A 17,463-nucleotide genomic window follows, 5' to 3' on the forward strand; every position below is an offset into this window, starting at 1 on the left:
AAATCAACATAGTGAAAATGGCCATACTTCCCAAACTGCTATATAGATTCAATGCAATCCCAATTGAAATCCCAGCAGCATTCTTCACAGACCTGGAGAAAACAATCCAAAAATTCATTTGGAACAAGAAGAGACCTAGAATAGCAAAAGCTATACTAGGCAATAAAGACAAGGTAGGGGGTATCACAATCCCCAACTTGAAACTATACTACAAAGCTACTGTGATAAAAACAACATGGTACTGGCACACACACACAAAAACAGACCTGAGGACCAGTGGAACAGATTAGAAGATGCAGAAACAATTCCAGACACACTCAGCCACCTCATCTTTGATAAAGGAGCCAAACACCCTCACTGGAGGAAAGATAGCCTCTTTAATAAATGGTGCTAGAAAAATTGGGTTTCAACTTGCCAAAGATTAAAACTAGACCTACATCTCTCACTATGCACTAAACTAAAATCAAAATGGATCAAAGATCTAAATACTAAAACAGAAACACTGGACCAGCTGGAACAGAGGTTAGGTAGAACTCTTGAAGACATTGGTGTAAGAAAAGATTTTATGAACAAACCTCCATTGCCCATGAACTAGCACAAACAATCAACAAGTAGGATCTCTTCTTACTAAAAAGCTTCTGCACAGCAAGAGGAACCACCAACAATGTGAAGAGACAGCCCACAATGTGGGAAAACATTTTCACCAGCTATCCCTCAGACAAAGGTCTACTATCTAGAAATCTATAAAGAACTCAAAAAAATCAGACCTCCCAAATTTAAAGACTCAATCCAAAAATGGGCATCTGAAATGAACAGACATTTCTCAGACACAGAAGTAGAAATAGCAAATAAACATATGAAAAAATGTTCAACATCACTGGTCATTCGAGAGATGCAAATGAAAACTACACTGAGATTCCACCTCACCCCAGAAAGAATGGCTGCTATCATGAAATGAACCAATAACAAATGCTGGCAGGGCTGTGGGGAAAGAGGAACCCTGCTCCACTGCTGGTGGGAGTGTAGACCAGTGCAACCACTGTGGAAATCAGTATGGAGATACCTCAAAGAACTAGGATTGGAAGTCCCATTTGACCCAGCTATTCCCCTGCTGGGTACCTTCCCCAAAGAATTAAAAGCATCATACCACAGTGATATATGTGCACCCATGTTCATAGCAGCACAGTTTGTAATAGCTAAAACTTGGAAACAGCCCAAATGCCCATCAACTGGAGACTGGATAAAGAAAATGTAGTGTTTTGGTTTTTTTTAATAAAATGGAGTACTACTCAGCCATAAAGAATGAGAAACTATAGACTTTTATAGCTAAATGGATGCACATTGAGGTGATACTCTTAAGTGAAATAAATAGGGCACATGTGTAAATACTGAATAGTTTCTCTAGTATGAGAAACTGAAAGTGTAAATAAGGACTAAAAGGTATAATAGGTAATGTGAAATAGGAAGAAAAGGTGCAAAGGAGAAGTGGGAGTGGTTGGGGAAAGGAAAAAAGGGAATGGAATTAATATGAGAAAAAGAAAAAATGGAAGCAAAGTCTTTGTAGATAGGGAGGGGTGGAGGGGTTGAAGGGAGGGGAAGGGAAGGGTGAAAAATAAGAACTAAGAGAGATTGTGTAAAGGTGCAAATTTCCAATGATGAATGTCATTATATTGTATACCTAAAATGTACCAATAAAATTAATTTTTAAAAAAACCATCTCTGTTTGAAGGAGCTGGTAGACAGGCCACCTTAGGATCTGAGTTTGTGCTTAGAGCTTGGGCTCTGGAAAACCCAGCAAGAGATAAAGGACTACATTGGCTATAAATCTGAAAGCATCTCCCACAACATGAGCTCCTATGGTACAGGCCGTGGATACTGCATGACCAGGGCCCTTGAATTTATATTGAATACTGACCTGGCCCGCTGCCCTATTAATAAAAATCTTAGGGACAAAAAATGAACTGACTTTATTGTACCCTTTTGTCTGAAACATCAAAGCAGTTTCAGAAACAATTTCAAGGGGAACTATTCCCATCCCAATTGCAACACCAGTAGTCACCTGATCAGCTTCTGACTAAGGATGCCAGTTGGAATCTTTCAAGGCTAATTCTGCTGCTCCATTGGCCATGATGGTGGGAGAAGACATGGACTTAACATCTGATTTGGATGCAAAGTTTTGTTCATTGAACTGACCTTCATCAAAACCTCTTGGCACATGAGCAGCAACACTGCAGGGGATATTTTTATACTCCTCACCAACCAGTGAAAGAATTCCACTTTGTCCCTGGAGAAGAAGATCCCATACTAGCTGAGCTCCAACACTGAGAGGAATCACTAAGCTAATCCCTGTAATGACAACCCACCTCTGCAACCTGGATGTTGGCACTGTTCCAAAAAACCTCCTTTTATTTCTTATTAACCGCTGGCACAATCTTGAATATAGAAGATGAGTGCTTGCAACTTTTAGGAAATTTCCTAAGCAGTTTGACCACATGGCTGAGATTTCGGATGATCAGAAGCACATTCCCACAACCTTGCATGTGGGCATCACATAGGAGCATGCCTCAGCCTGTCGACCTTGCGCAGCGTCACCTTGTCTTGAGGTCATGATCTGAGGCTGCCTGGGTCCTGTCAGATTTCTTAGAGATGCTCCTCGGTGCTGTCCTTCAGTGACTCACAGATAGTCAAAGACCTAAATATTCCCATGTTGGCTGAGAAGGGACGCCATCGTCTTGTACTGAGACCAGTTTGTAGAGGCTTCAGTCCACGGTCGGCTGGCTCCGAGCAAGGGCAGTGTGGCATGAGGACATGGCAGAGGAGGCTTGCTCATGGCGTGGCAGCTGGGCAGCAATGTATTCCTATTTTTTTCCTTGTAGCACTAGGATTGAACCTTTTTATTTTTTGAGACATGGTCTCACTAAGTTCCCCAGGCTGGCCTTGAACTTGTGGCAATCCTCGTGCCTTAGCCTCCCCTGTCCTGGGTTTACAGGCTTGCACCACCATGCCCGGTGCTTATTTCTTATATTTTCTGACAAAGTGAGCACAGCACACCACGAAGGGCCTTGTGGGGAGCACAGTGTGGTCAGGAGGCAGAGGCAGGAGAGAGGGGAAGCCTGGGTGGGAGCCCTTCCTAGGGTCTCCGTGGGAAAGCAAGGGTGGCCATGGGGGTGACGGAGGGGCCTGGGCCTAGGGTGACAGGGCAGGGAGAATGGGTGATGGGTGTCCCAGGGGGCCATGCTCTCGAGCCTGCTGTCTACTGTTTAGCATTCGGCCGGCCCTGGGATGGACGGCATTTCCCCAGGTCCGCAAGGCCACCAATACATCACAACATCATAAGGCAGAGAGAATTTTTAGAAATACATGAATACAAGTACCCGTGCTTGAGTGACGAAACATCAGAATTCAGCTCTGAGTGTCTTAACTGTACCGAGTCAACTATTAAGTTTTGCCATGGCCCTTAGCCTAGATCTGGTTTCCTTCTCAGCTCTCCTGGTTGAAGGGAACAAGTGGAAAGTTATACTTAAGTGATGAGTATGGAAAGCACCATCAAAAACTAAATTTTCAGAAGGTGGTGCACACCTGTAATCCCAGCACTTGGGAGGCTGAGGCAGGAGAATTGCTACAATTTCAAGGCCAGCCTGAACTGCAAAGAGAGATCTTGTTAAAAAACAAAAACACAAAGACCCCTAGATTGGACTGTTAGAGATTGGCTGATTGATTGATTGATCTGGACAGGGTCCCACTATGTAGCCTGGGCTGGCCTCAAACTCTCCGGGATCCTCCTGCCTCAGCTTAAGTGCTGAGATCACAGGTGTACACCACCACATCTGGTGGGGAAGGCCAAAGTGACAGACCCCTTTCAGGAACATGTGGTCCCAGCCAGTGCCCAGATGTGCCTGCCTAACCCTGCTTCACCAAACAGGCTCTTCTTTTCCCCAGAGTTTGTCTGCGGTCTGGACGCCTCAGATGAGTTTCTGAAGGAGCGGGTGATCAACCTCCCAGAGAGGGTCGTGGCCGGGACCTACTACACCCAGGACCGCTTCCTCCGGGCGCTGAGCAACTACCGGGACATCAACACCGAAGATGAGACTGTCTACAACTACTTTGACGAAATCGAAATCTACCCCATACACATTGGTAGGACCCGAATGCTGAGGACCGTGGGGCAGAGCACAGGTTGGGGAGCAGAGCCCAGGATGGAGTGGGAAGCCACAGGGGAATAAGGGACAGAGTCCGGATGCCACTGTCCTGGGGACAGGTGCGGGAGAAGAGGCTGCTGTTGCATCAAACGTGGACAGACAATGGTGTGGAGGCTACGTTGACCCATTTTTAAATCAAAGACATGCGCACCTGTGCTGCTGGCTGCTTGGCCCTCCTGAGGCTTCTGTCCAGGGCACCACTACGTGCTTGATGTTCCATCCAACCTCCCCCTTCATTACTGGGGAAGGAACCCAGGGTCTTTGCACCAAGCTATGTCTCCTGCCCTTAATTTTTTATTTTTATTTTATTTTATTTTATTTTTTGAGACAGGGTCTCAGTAAGTTCCTAAGCTGCCCAAGTTGGGCTCGAACTTGCAATCCTCCTGCCTCAGCCTCCCAAGCGTGTGACAACTTGCCTGGCTACACAGATGCTCTTAGCTCAGTTTGTTGCTACTCAGAAAAGCAAATAGCTTTTCATCCCATTTCCTTCTTGTTTTTTTGTAAACATATAACCCATCTTAGCACACACCAGCCACTCAGGAAATACGGTCTGGCACCAGCCTCCTCCTCCTCCTCATTCCTGGCTCCAAAACTGAGCTTTCAAAGACCTTTCCCCCTCGGCCTACTGAACGCCTGGACTTCCTTCCCTGGCCCTCGGGGTCTTGATGCTTCTTTTTGCTCTGGGCTTGGGGAGAAACAACCGGTCCCCAAAATCCAGTGGTCACCTACTGGCCAGGCAGAAGAGGTGGTGTTTGCGTTCTGAGTGTGGGGAGGCCAGAGCTGAGGGACAGAGTCGGCAGGAGGCTGGGGAGCTCACTGAAGTTCCGGCTCGGGCTCGGTTTTCTCGTCCTTGAGGGTCATTTGTAGGATCATTACAGATGGTGGAGAGGAAAGATATAAAGTGCCTGGCACATTGAGGAGTTTGTGCCAATACTAAGGCATAAAATGATGTACTATTAAGAAATAGAAAGCTGGGCGTGGTGGCCCACACCTGTAGTCCCAGCATTTGGGGAGGCTGAGTCAGGAGGACTGCCAGGAGTTCAAGGCCAGCCTGGACTACATAGTGAGACCCTGTCTCAAGAAAACCAAAAAAACCAAAAAACAAGAAGAAGGGGGAGGGGGAGAGGAGGAGGAAGAACTAGGAAAATAACTTTTAAATCTGTAAATTCTTCTCAGTTTTAGGCCCTCAGCAGTGGCTGGGTTTTCCCTCATCTGGATGGGTTTCTGCTCATTGGACATGTTTTATATGTAAAAACCAGGGATTCTATGTCTACTAATATGAAAATTAGTTTACATTGTTTAATTATAAACTAGGAAAGAATGGTGAATATCAGAAAATAGTCACTGTCATCTTTTCAGTAAAGCCCCCAAAAATTATTTATGAAAGTATCAGGAGATCTTGAAGGAGGAGCATTGAGAAAAACAGAAAGGACAAGGGGGAACAGGCGCATGGCCAGTTTATCCTCGCCTGGCTCTGTGCCAGGCACATCTGCCTCATCAGGACAATGACAACTGGTTGATAAAGGGACGGGAATGTGGAGAGATGCTCTTTGGGAAGGTGTCTCAAGGTTTGGCCTCAAGCGGATCTGCGACAGGACCTGGGAAGATGCTGGGAACCATGCTTTCTCTTGGCATGCCTGGACCCCAATCTCTCTCTCTCTCTCTCTCTCTCTCTCTCTCTCTCTCTCTCTGTGGACTGAGACCACTCACTGCTTTGTAGTTTCCAAGTTACACTGAGAGCCAGGCGCAGAGCTAGGCAGAGCCCTCTCAAAAGGTCTCAGGGTGCTTAGTGAACTGAGTTGTAATTACACAAAGGATTCAAGGAGAATACACCTAAGCTTGTCAGAGGTCGGACACTCAAGAGGTGCCTAGGGTGACTTTTCTGTTTTTGTGTATGTGTCTTTTGCTTTTTCAAGGGTTTGACTTTGCTCATAACTAATGCATCGCCCTGCTCTCCTCCCTCTCCTCATGTTAGTGATAGAGAAGTGCTCTACAGTGAGACAGGCCCTTGCCTTGCCTCCATTTTTTTCTTATATCCACAGAATGTTTTGATTTGGAAATGTAAGTTTGTGTTGCTGGGCTCCTGCCCAATGTATCAGAATGGTTTGTGACTGAACTGTGTGACCTTTCAGGAATGTTCTGTTAAGCTCTGCCCCCTCACAAGAAGGTTCTGTTAAGCCCCACCCCTTCTCAGGAATGTTCTGTAACCCCACCCCTCTGTTTCAGGAATGTTCTGTAACTCCGCCCCCCCCTGCTTCAGTGAGCATGCTCACAAGGCATGTGTTTCAGGAATATTCTGTAACTCTGCCCCCTTGCTTCAGAGAGCATGCTCACCTACCCTGTAGATCCCTATATAAGGAGCTCTCATTTCTGGTAGAGCTTTCAGACTCCTCTGAGCCAGCCAGGGCTTTCTGGTATAATAAAAGTATTTTCTGTCTACCTCTTCAACTGGCCGTCAGATTCTTGAGTCTTCAAATTAGGAGAGCTGCGACCCAGAGCCACTACACTGAGCTGTCAAGCTCAGCTGTGCCTTCAGCGCTGTGGCACTTGCCTGTGATACTGAGCTGTAACACCTGGGTATAGTGCAGAGCTGCTCTGCTCTGCCGCAACATTAGAACCTGGAGGTGTCTCCCATCTACATCAAGTTCACCCAAACACAGACAGGGACACCTGTGGCTATGCGTGAGGGTGGGGCGGGCAGTAACCCACAGAAGGCCTGGACGGGGTCAGTGCCAGAATGTGTCCACTGCACACCAGTCTCTTGGGTTTTCCAGGAAAACTTAAGACAGCATGTAGAAGTTATGACCTCAGTGTCTTTATGGGAAGCTCATTGTCTAATGAGCCTTTTTCCTCCTCCTCTTCTTTCTGTTGCTCCTCGTCCTCTCTTTAGTCTTGATATTAACATTGGCCACATATTCTGGAGGGTTAGGGTTTATATCTGGCTCTCCCCCCACCAAAACCTCATACACTCAAAGACAGGGGTTGTGGAAGATGATGGGATTATGGGGCACTACAGCTGGCTTGGTGTTGGGAGGTGGGGCCTGGCTGGAAGATACAAGTTACTGGGGATGTGACCCGGAAGGGTTTATCTCCCTTTCCAGCTCCTCCCTTCACTGCTTCCTGTCTGCTCCCCTCCGCAATACCCCTGTGCCATGCTGTCCTATCTCAGAACCAGCCAACTATAGACTGAAACGGGAACCAAAACAAATACCTCTCCTTCCTTAAGTTGCAGGTATTGGGTATTGTGTCTTAGCAATGAGAAAGTGACTAAGATGTATATCCAAGAAGGCTGAGTGAAATGGTTAATTTATTATGAATTAAAATCTATCACAGAGTCATTGATTTTTCAGAAACTGTTGCACGCAGTGAGAAAGAACCAACCAGAGACCAATATAAAATCCACACAGGAGTTTATTACTGGCCAGGACCTGAGCCGAGCATCGGACTTGAGCCCCAACTGGGGGAAGATTAACATATTTTATACACCTTTGAGGCCAACAGTTTCTAGGCCTCCCTATGGGATAGAACTAGTAAAGCAAGCAAAAGGTACAGAAGCAGAATGTCCTGTTGTTAGAACATCTGTAAAATAATAGTTGATTAATTGTTGTTTCTAAGAGACTCTCTAAGGGGAGGAGGTTTCTAAGCTTCCTCCTTTTGAGTTCATCTAAAGGGCAGGCAGGTGGGTCGTTCAGCAGCAATATGGAGTCTGTCTCGCTAACTAGGGTCCTTCAGAAACAAAACCTTAAGGTCATTCTTCCTGGCTTCCAATATGTACAGGATTTCCTTCTGTGGAAACTTCTGGAAGAAATGTCCCAGCCTTTGCTTGAACATTTTCAGGGATGGAGAGCTCACTACTTTTGAGGTGGTCTGTGCTGGTCAGCTTTCTGTCACCATAACAAAAGACCTGAGATAGCTAACTTACAAAGAGGGTCTTAGAGTGCTGCCCCAGCATGTGCAAGGACCTGGGTTCAATCCCCAGCACCTCAAGAGAATAAACAACAAAAGTTTTATTTTGGGTTGAAGTTTCAGAGGGTTCAGTCCATGGTGTTAGCTTTTGCTTTGAACCTGTGATGAGGGAACACGTGTGTCAGATCATAATTGCTCACCTCAACGGCCAGGAAGCAGATGAAGAGACTGGCGTCACAATCTACTTTGAGGGCACAATGCTCCCGACTAAAAGACCTCCCACCAGGCTCCTCCTCTTAAAGGCCCCACCACCTTCCAGTGCACCACCCTGGGACCAAGCCTTAACACAGGGGCTTTTGGGGACATTCACAATCCAAACTATGGCACTCTGGTCCCCCTTTCCATTTACTCACTCTAGAGTGATTATTAGAATTCACAGGCTCAAGCACACTCTTCCTAACCATGATTTTCAGATTCGTGTAACATTTGCACATGAGAAAAGAAATCCTGAAGTGTGCTGCTGACTAGAAAAGGAAACCTCAGTGTGGCAACTGACATCATTTACTACCGCACACTTACACTAATAAAGCACTTTCCCAACTGCTGACAGGGCTGGCATCTAAGTTTGTGTTGATCTCCTCTCTCTTGGTTTTTACAGATGTAGGGAAACTTGAAGATGCTCAGAACAGACTTGCTATCAAACAGCTGATCCGAGAGATTGGGGAGCCTCGGAATTACGGTCTAACAGAAGAGGAGAAGGCAGAGCTGGAGCAGAAAGCTGCAGAGATGCACCTGGCCAAGGAGGCTGCCGAGGAGGCTGCTCGTGAGCAGAAGGAGGCTGCGGAGACAGCAGAGAGGATGGCCCGCTGGGAGGAGTGGGTGAGGTCCAGAGTCTGGGAGGAGTTGGCAAGGCCATCTCTGCCAGCTCCCCTCCCTGTCCCAGTGTAGAGATCCACTGAAATACCTGCAACAAGTTTGTTTGTTTGGATGGTTGTTTCCTTGTCATGTGTACCATTTTTTTAAAAACATCCATGGTCTATGCTTAGTATTAATTAAAAAAAAAACAAGGGCCGGGGATTTAGCTCAGTGGTTCCACAGTCTGGCTCGAAAGTACAAGGTCCCAAGTTCAATCCCTGGTACCCCCCCGTCCAAAATCTCTTATCTCCATATTTAGGGGCTAGGGATTTAGCTCAGTCGTTCTGCCGCCTGCCTCGAAAGCACAAGGACCCGAGTTCAATCCCCGGTACCAAAAACAAAACAAAACAAAAAAACTACCCCTGTGAGTGGTATTAACACAGCATGTATATGTGTAGCATTCTGCATGTTGCCTTGTGATTTAATTCAGTTGTCCCCCATTTATTTATGCATTGCACTCTACTCATCCCACATTCCTAGTTTCCCAGATCACTATGCCTAGTAAGTGATTCTGCTCCCCAGAACAGCACTCAGTTGCATCTGCAGCTCTCCACTTTCTCCACAAGCACACAACAAAAATAATAACAATATTTATGGTGTTTTCTATGGCCAAACAAAAGTTTTATGCTTCCATGTACTCAAGTCCACCCATCCTTTTTCCCCATTGTGATATCTGAGTCTGCTGTCTTGCTGAGAAAGATCTCTTTTTCAAAAAATAATAGTTAGGACTCTATCTTGCAAGTTACAGAAAAGCAAACTCGAGATATCACAGACATAAAGAAAACGTATGGATTCCTTGGGCAGTGCAAAGGTCAGGCTGGCTTCAAGTGAGGCCCAATCTGGCGGCTCTGACGTCACCAAGGACCTGAGAGGCCTTCTCTGTTCTGTCTTCTGCGGTTGGCTGCACCTTGCTGTGCTCACCCTGAACTGATGTCCATGGCCACCCACACCCTGAGGCTCAGTTTTGGTCTTTTTTAGATAGTGTCTCATTATGTACTCTGGGCTGGCCTTGAGCTCACTACGGGTTGACCTCAAACTCATGATCCTACTGCCTCAGATTCCAAGTGCTGGATTACTCAGCACACCTGGCAGAGCAGGAAGACCTCTGAAATGAAGCCTGGAGTTACTGTTGCTAAGAGAGGGGGAGATGGTATGCCAAGCAAGGAGTACACACGACCCCTTACTAACACTCTTCGGATTTCTAGTAGCACTCCTGTGATTTCTCTCTCTTCCTCTTTCTCTCTTCCTCTTTCTTTCTTACTTTCTTTTCTTCACCTGGGAAAACAGAAATTATTTTGGTATAAGAATCCAAGCTGGGGATGGTGCATGGGCGTGGTGGTGTGCTCCTGTAATCCTAGCACTCTAACAGGCTGAGGCAGAAGGATTGAAAGTTCAAGCCCAGCCTGGGCAACTCAGTGATTTAGGAAGATCTTGTCTGTATCAAAGAATAAAAATGTTCAGTGCAAAGGCCCTGTGTTCAATCCCCAGTACAAAAAAAAAAAAATCCAACCGATAGAGTGATGCACACCTATGATCCTAGCACTGGAGAGGCTGAGGCAGAAGAATTCCAAGTTTGATGCTAGCCTGGACTACATAAGAAGTTCAAGTCTGGTTTGGACTACATAGAAAGACTCTGCCTTTAAAAAAAAGTTCATGACTATAATCCCAGCACTTGGGAGGCAGAGGCAGGAGGATCTCTGTCAGTTTGAGGCCAGCCTGGGCTATATAGTGAGTTCAAGGCCAGTCTGAACTACATAAGGAGACCCTGTCTCAGAAAAAAAAAAAAAGTGTCTAACTGTAATGCGCTCTGGGGGGAGTTATGTAAAAATGTTTTCCCCTTTCCGGCTGTAAATTTAACCCACCCCAAATGTTCTGTTTATAGAATAAACAACTAGAGGAAGTGAAGAGAGAAGAAAGAGAATTACTGGAGGTGCAGTCTGCTCCCCTGAGAAACTACTTAATGACCCATGTTATGCCGACTCTCGTGCAAGGTCTGAATGAGTGTTGTAAGGTTAGACCGGATGATCCCGTTGATTTTCTGGTAAGAGATTTAATTTTTTAAAATATTGATTTGAAAATAAAATATGCCTGAAATTTAGCAGAAAACCAGTTGAGATAGAGAAACTGTCTGGTTATTTGGGAAATAGCTTCTAATATGTTTAATTTGCAGTAAGATTTCTGCTGCTCCTCCTCCTCCTCCTCCTCCTCCTTTTCCTTCTCCTTCTCTTCTTCATCTTCCTCCTCTCTCACACACACATATTCTTATATAGTATGACTTTTATTATTCATTTGGAAGCATAATTTATGTATTTTAATTTTTTTAATGTGGTGTGTGTGGGGGGGGGGTAAGGATTGAATCCAGGGCCTTACTTGTGTTAGGCAAGAACTGCTCTATCAATACAGAGCAAAATAAAAGACAGAGCATAGGAAGTAGGGAGATAGATCTTTCTCAAAGGGAAAGGGGTCAAGACATTGCAGGGGTGGGGCCGGGGCCTTAGCTCCCTGGTGGCGACCCCTGGTGCACAAGCGCAAGGACCCAAGTTCGATCCCCAGTACCAAAAAAAAAAAAGAGAGATGGAGATGTGGGAGGGGACAGAAAGGGGATGTGAAAAGGAATTAAATTGTGTTATATACATGCACCAACTCCACACAAGTAATGTAAACATTATGTACTCATAAAAAAAAGAAGTGCTGTACCATCAAGCTACACCCCCAGCCCTTATTTTGTTTTTTTCCGGTAATGGGGATCAAACTCAGGACCTTGTGCCTGCTCAAGGCAGGCACAGTGCCACTAAGCTAAATCCCTGGCCTGTGACCTTATTTCCATTATATATGTGACACATACCTGCAGTGCCCACACTCTGAGAGTCTAAGGCAAGAGAGTGGAAGCTTGAGCCCAGGGGGTCAGTGTAGCGATTTAGGAACACCCAGTTTCAAAATAAAAAGCAAAAAGGGCTGGGGATACAGCACAGTGGTAGAGCACTTCTCAGTTTGAGCCTCAGTATTAAAGAGAGAGAGAGAGAGAGAGAGAGAGAGAGAGAGAATACTTTCTAAATTGTTTTTCCCTTTTAATTGTAGGCAGAATATCTTTTCAAGAACAATCCTGAAACGCAGTAAAACGTTGAAGACTTGGTGTCATCCACCTTTACAGAACAACCTAACATTGTCATTGGAAAAAGTGCTTTCAAAATACATTCCCAGATTTTGAAATTTTTTTCCTGTAAGCAAATATTCTGTAAAGTAGAACCATTATAAAAAGCAATATGGCAATAGATGACTACTTCATTAAAACTTTCTTTGAAAAGAGATGGGTAGCCCCTTGGTGCATAGCCATAGGGACAAATACAGATTTAATATTTCATCTTTAGGTCAGTTCTAGTATTCTGCCTCTGCACAGTCTACTTATAGTAATCTAATTTACAGATGAAGAAATCATATTCTAGTACATAGGCTAATGATTTTGCACAGCTTTGCACACCCAATAACCAATGATGTTTGAGACAGAAATAAGTCAGAATGGTTTGTTTGTTGGGCCCCAGTTTGTGAGCCAAGATTGGCTTTTGCAAGGTTGGTTTTCAGTTTAGGGTCAAGATTCCAACCAGTGGCTCAGAGAGAACTACAAACTTTGTGGTGGAAAAATTTGTGTGGCTACACGTGGATACGTGATAATTAGAAAATTGATGAAGCCAGGCATGGTGGTATATGCCTCTGATCCCAGCACTCTGGGAGGCTGAGGCAGGAGGATCACAAATTTGAGCCCAGCCTGGGCAACTTAGCAACTTAGTGAGAGACTGTCTCAAAATAAAAAATTTAAAAAGGGCTGAGGATGTAGCTCAGTGCAAAGTCCCTGGGTTCGATCCTCAGTACAAAAAAAGAAAAAAAAAGCTGCTGAATATTTTTGACAAGCTCTATAATGTAGGCATAAGCTATCAATCTCTATGGGGTTTCTTCCCCAGCTCTAAAAACCCCACAAGCCAAGGGTTGGGGGTACACCCCTGTGGCTGAGGCAGGAGGATCACCACAAGTTTGAGCCCAGCCTCGGCTACACAGTGAGTTCAAGGCCAGCCTGAAGTGCATATCAAGACCCTGTCTCAAAAAAATAAAAATAAAAATCCCATAAAACTTCTAGAAATGGGCTGGGGATTTAGCTCAGTGGTTTCGCCGCCTGCCTCACAAGTGCAAGGACCCAAGTTCAATCCCCGGTACCAAAAAAAAAAAACAACAAAACTTCTAGAAGTACTCTGAATGAGAAATTAGGTTTAATGGCACATACATTTTATCTTTTTGAATAATATACCCTGAATATAGCCACATTTTTAATGGTAAAGTAGACATAACATAAAATGTACCATTGTACCCATTTTGAGGTGTACTTTCCCTGGCACCAACTACACCCACCACCTGGACCGAGTGCCAGGATTTTTCCAGCACCCAAAGAAAACCTCACGCCCATCAGCAGCCACCCCATGACCCCTGTCCCCAGCTCTCAGTAGCCCCTGACCTCGATTTGGGTCTGTATGAATTTGCCCATTCTGGATTCTCCATAGAAATGGACCATGCAGTCCTCGGCCTTGTGCCTCATTTCTTTCACTTGGCAGTGTTTTCATAGCTCATGCTGGAGCATGCACTCATGCTTCATTCCTGTTTTTTTTGTTTTGTTTTTTTTTGGTGCTGGTGTTTGAACCCAGGGCCTCACATATGCTAGGCAAACACTTTACCATGGAGATACATCTTAAATTTTTTTTTTCCAGTACTGGGGTTCGACCCAGGGCCTTTGTACTTAGCTGCATCCCAGCCCCCCTCCTTTTCGACAAGGTCTTGCTATTTAGCTCACACTAGCCTTGAACTCATGGTTCTCCTGCCTCAGTCTCCTAAGTGCTGCAATTATAAGGCATGGGCCACAAATGCTCAGACTTTGTTCCTTTTTATCCCTGAATATTCACTGTTTGAATTTGTGTAACACTTTATTTAATCATTCGTTGAGGGTTTATGGGTTTGTGTTCACCTCTGTCACTGTGACAGAATACCCACGGGCAATCAGCTTAAGGGGAAAAGACCTGTTCTGGCTGCTCACCTCATGGCAGGCAGGAAGCAGAGAGGGAGCTCATTGCTACATCAGAACCCATTAAGCCCTGAATCTGTAACAGGATTAATCCATTAATCATGATCCAGTCACCTCTTAAAGGCCTCTGAATATTCCTGCTGCACTGGGGACCAAACATTCAACACTGGAGCTTTGGGGGAACATTAAGGGTTCAAATAACAACAGGTCTGTTTCTCTTTTGGCTACTGTGACCAGAACTGCTATGAACACTCACGTACAAGTTCCTGCTTGAACACTTGTCGATTCTATAAGTGGATACTAGGAGTGGCGTGGCTGACAAACAGCAGCGCTGGTGAGCTTCCTGAGGAGCTGCCAAGCTGTTTCCCAGGGGTGGTATCACTTTGCATTCCCACCAGCAAGAGAGATGGCTCCAATGCTCCACAACCTCACCAGCTGATAATAGTTTGTGCCTGAACGGTCTTTTATGTTGAAGGCTGGCTTGGTCACCAGCAAACGGTTACTGGGAGGTGGTATATATTAGGATATGAGCTCTAGTGGGAACAGGTAGATTATGCTGTAGGCCTTAGAAGGGTGTATTTATCCCCAATACCTTCTCCTTTCTATCTCTCCCTGTCTCCTTTCTGAACTCCATGAGGTAGTTTGCTCTGAGACACCCTCTGACCATGGTATTCTGCCTGAGGAAGGCTGAGAAACAATGGAGCCACCCAGCCATGCGCTGAAACCACTGAAACTGTGAGCCAAAACAACTTTCCTCCCTTTAAGTTGATTTTCTCAGGTATTTTTGCACAATGTGGGAAAACTAACACACCAAACTTGATATTTTATGATTGATTGATGGTGGTACTGGGGAATGAACCCAGGGGTTTGAAATGAACTATACCCCAGCCCCTCCCCCCTTTTTTCCAAGACAAGGTAATGCTAAGTTGCTAAGCAGCCTGAGCTGCATTTGAACTTGCAGTCCTCCTACCTCAGCCACTCAAGAGTCATATACCACCAGGCTCATTTGACCCTTACATTTTAATAGAAAATACAAACAAAATAGAGAATGTCAGTTGTTTTATTTTTGGTTCATGCAGGAAAGGTATATGTTCTACTGCTGAGCTACTTCTTGCTCCTCAATTAGGTAATTTTATTAACAATGTAAAAAGTTCTAAAGCAAGAATGGTAGCACAAATCTGTAATATCAGTACTATGGTAAACTGAGACAAGAGGTTCGAAATTGAATGCAGCTAGGTCAATTTAACAAAACATTGCCTATAAATAATAAAGGCTGGGGATGTCGCTCAGTGTGAAGGCCCTGTGTTCAATCCCCAGTAACACTAAATATATATACATATATATGATGTATATATATGTGTGTATATATAGAGAGAGAAAGATTAGAGTTTTAGCTTTCCAATACCTTTCAAAACCTATAGCTCAAAATTTGTGCTTCATGTATATTGAAAACAGGATGCATCCTGGCATATGCACACAAATGGGCCATAACATGAATGAGTTCTGTATTTCCAAGGGCACCAAGCCTTTGCTTTTGGTACAAAGCAGAGCCAAATGAAAATCACTTAAAAGCAGAGGAAAATATCTAGATTCATGGCAAAACAGCAACAGAGGGGTTTCTAGCAATCACCCACTCTGGCTTTATGTGTTTACCTAGCCTTGAAAGTATTTTTTTCCATTAATGTCAAGAACTGTGGCATGTGCCCGATATAAAAATGGTCAAAACACAAATTAAAAACACCAAGAAAATCAAGCATAATTATAATTTTACTTTTGCTAAATGAAAACATATTTAACTTGGATTCTAAGTTAGGTTAAGCTCCACTCTGCAACTGTTGGGTTACATAAAATTGTAGTATTTACTGTCATCCTCCTTCTTGCTGGTACTCGATGCCGACACCCGGCCCTGGGACATCTTCCAGGCCGGTTTCTTTTTGGAGAGAGCCAGCATTTCCTTCTCCAGAGCTCTCCTCTGCTCTTCGAGTTTCAGGGTCTCCTTCTGCTGCATGCGTTCCAGCTGCTCGAACCTGGCCTGCAGCTGCCTCAGTCTCCTTCAGGACGGCCTCCTATTCCTTCACCCGCCTGGCAAACGCCTGCTTCAGTTCGGCCTCCTTCCTGCGACAGGCCTCCAGGAACTGGCGTCTCCGGGCCTCGGACTCCTCGGCTTCCGCGGGGCACGGCGGCCCGCTCCCCGGGCCCGCGTCGGCCCAGCCCAGCTCGCGCAGCCGGTGGCGCCAGTACAACTCATAGTGCCGCGAGTGCGTCTGCTCCTGCAGGTCCTCCATGTTGGTGCACACCAGCATCTCCCGCAGCTTCACCAAGTCGCAGTGCTCCTCGTTCTCCACCTCCACCGGGCCCCAGCAGTACTGCCGTCCCCGCACCAGCCTGCCGCCCACGCGGACCTCATCCGTGCTGCCCACCAAGGCGAAGGGCAGCTGCTTGTTCATGGCGGCGTTGAGCCTGGCCGCGGCCTTGTCGTCGGTCGGGAAGCGGTACAGCTGGACGCCCTGGGCGGCCAGCTTGGCCGTGACGCGCGCCTTGAAGCGCTGCAGCTCGGCCCGCGACAGCGTGTCGGCCTTGGAGATGAGCAGGATGACGTTCACCCTGCTGCCCAGGCTCCTCAGCGCGCACAGGTCGAGCGCCCTGAGCGAGTGGCCCGTGGGCGCCAGGAAGTAGAGGCACGCGTGGAGGCGCGAGTCGGGCCGGGTGGCGGGCACGCGCGGGACACGCAGCTCCTCCTGCAGGAAGGCCTCGAACTGCGCGTCGATGTAGGCGGCGATGGGCAGGTGGCCGTCCTCCCGGTCCACCTGGTCCCCGAAGCCCACGGTGCTCACCACGGTCAGCGTGAGCGCCCCGTTGCTCTCGCGCAACTCGTGCGTTTCGGCGCGCAGACCTACAGCCGGACACAAGTGCGAGGCCTGGGCGCCGCTGGGCCGCGTGTTGAAGAGCGTGGCGACCAGCGTGGACTTGCCGAGGCTCGTCTCGCCCACGCACAGCAGGTTGAAGCGGAAGCCCTGCTGCACGCGCCTGGCCACCAGCTGCTCGGGCAGCGCCTCCAGCCCGACTTGGCCAGTGGGCGTCTGGCTCCGGACCGCCTCTGCCTCGCCGCGGTCGTCGTCGTCGTCGTCGTCGTAGTCTCCATGGTCGGACCCCTGCGAGGACCGGGTAGCTTCTTCTGTGGCTGCGTGGGGCTGCGAGCCTGGGCGCCAGGCCTCTTCATAGTCCGCCATGGTGGTGGGGACGGGTGGAGTGGGCGGGGGCTGTCGTTAGTGGATGGGAGGGGGCGTGGTCATAGCTACTGGGAGGAGCCGGGGGCCGGAGACCAAGAGCAAGGGGGATCATCTACCCTCAATGGACTGCATCTGCGGACGCCCTGACTTG

General features: G+C 46.8%; 1 protein-coding gene and 2 pseudogenes across 11 annotated transcripts in view; 1 reads left to right on the forward strand and 2 right to left on the reverse strand.

The window, feature by feature from the left end:
* Positions 1 to 12,294, forward strand: part of Ak7 (adenylate kinase 7) — a 57,656-nt gene extending 45,362 nt beyond the window's left edge. For 4 of the 11 annotated variants that reach the window (XM_087195533.1, XM_087195535.1, XM_087195536.1 and 1 more), the window contains 4 exons: positions 3,940 to 4,176; positions 8,764 to 8,984; positions 10,903 to 11,061; positions 12,099 to 12,294. In XM_087195533.1, the coding sequence (XP_087051659.1) occupies positions 3,940 to 4,176; positions 8,764 to 8,984; positions 10,903 to 11,061; positions 12,099 to 12,137 (656 nt within the window). In that variant the 3' untranslated portion in view covers positions 12,138 to 12,294. The remainder of the gene's footprint in view (positions 1 to 3,939; positions 4,177 to 8,763; positions 8,985 to 10,902; positions 11,062 to 12,098) is intronic. The other 7 variants (XM_087195537.1, XM_087195538.1, XM_004836991.4 and 4 more) reach the window with 2 other exon arrangements.
* On the reverse strand, positions 1,640 to 2,593 carry LOC110345822 (3-oxoacyl-[acyl-carrier-protein] synthase, mitochondrial pseudogene; annotated as a pseudogene).
* Positions 12,295 to 15,831: 3,537 nt separating the features above from the next.
* Positions 15,832 to 17,324, reverse strand: LOC101704027 (septin-14 pseudogene; annotated as a pseudogene).
* Between the last annotated feature and the right edge of the window lie 139 nt (positions 17,325 to 17,463).

Source organism: Heterocephalus glaber, unplaced genomic scaffold, assembly GCF_053883595.1.
Source record: "Heterocephalus glaber isolate CG9 unplaced genomic scaffold, H.glaber_assembly_v1.0 deba00001608, whole genome shotgun sequence".
NCBI classification, from domain to species: Eukaryota; Metazoa; Chordata; class Mammalia; order Rodentia; family Bathyergidae; genus Heterocephalus; species Heterocephalus glaber.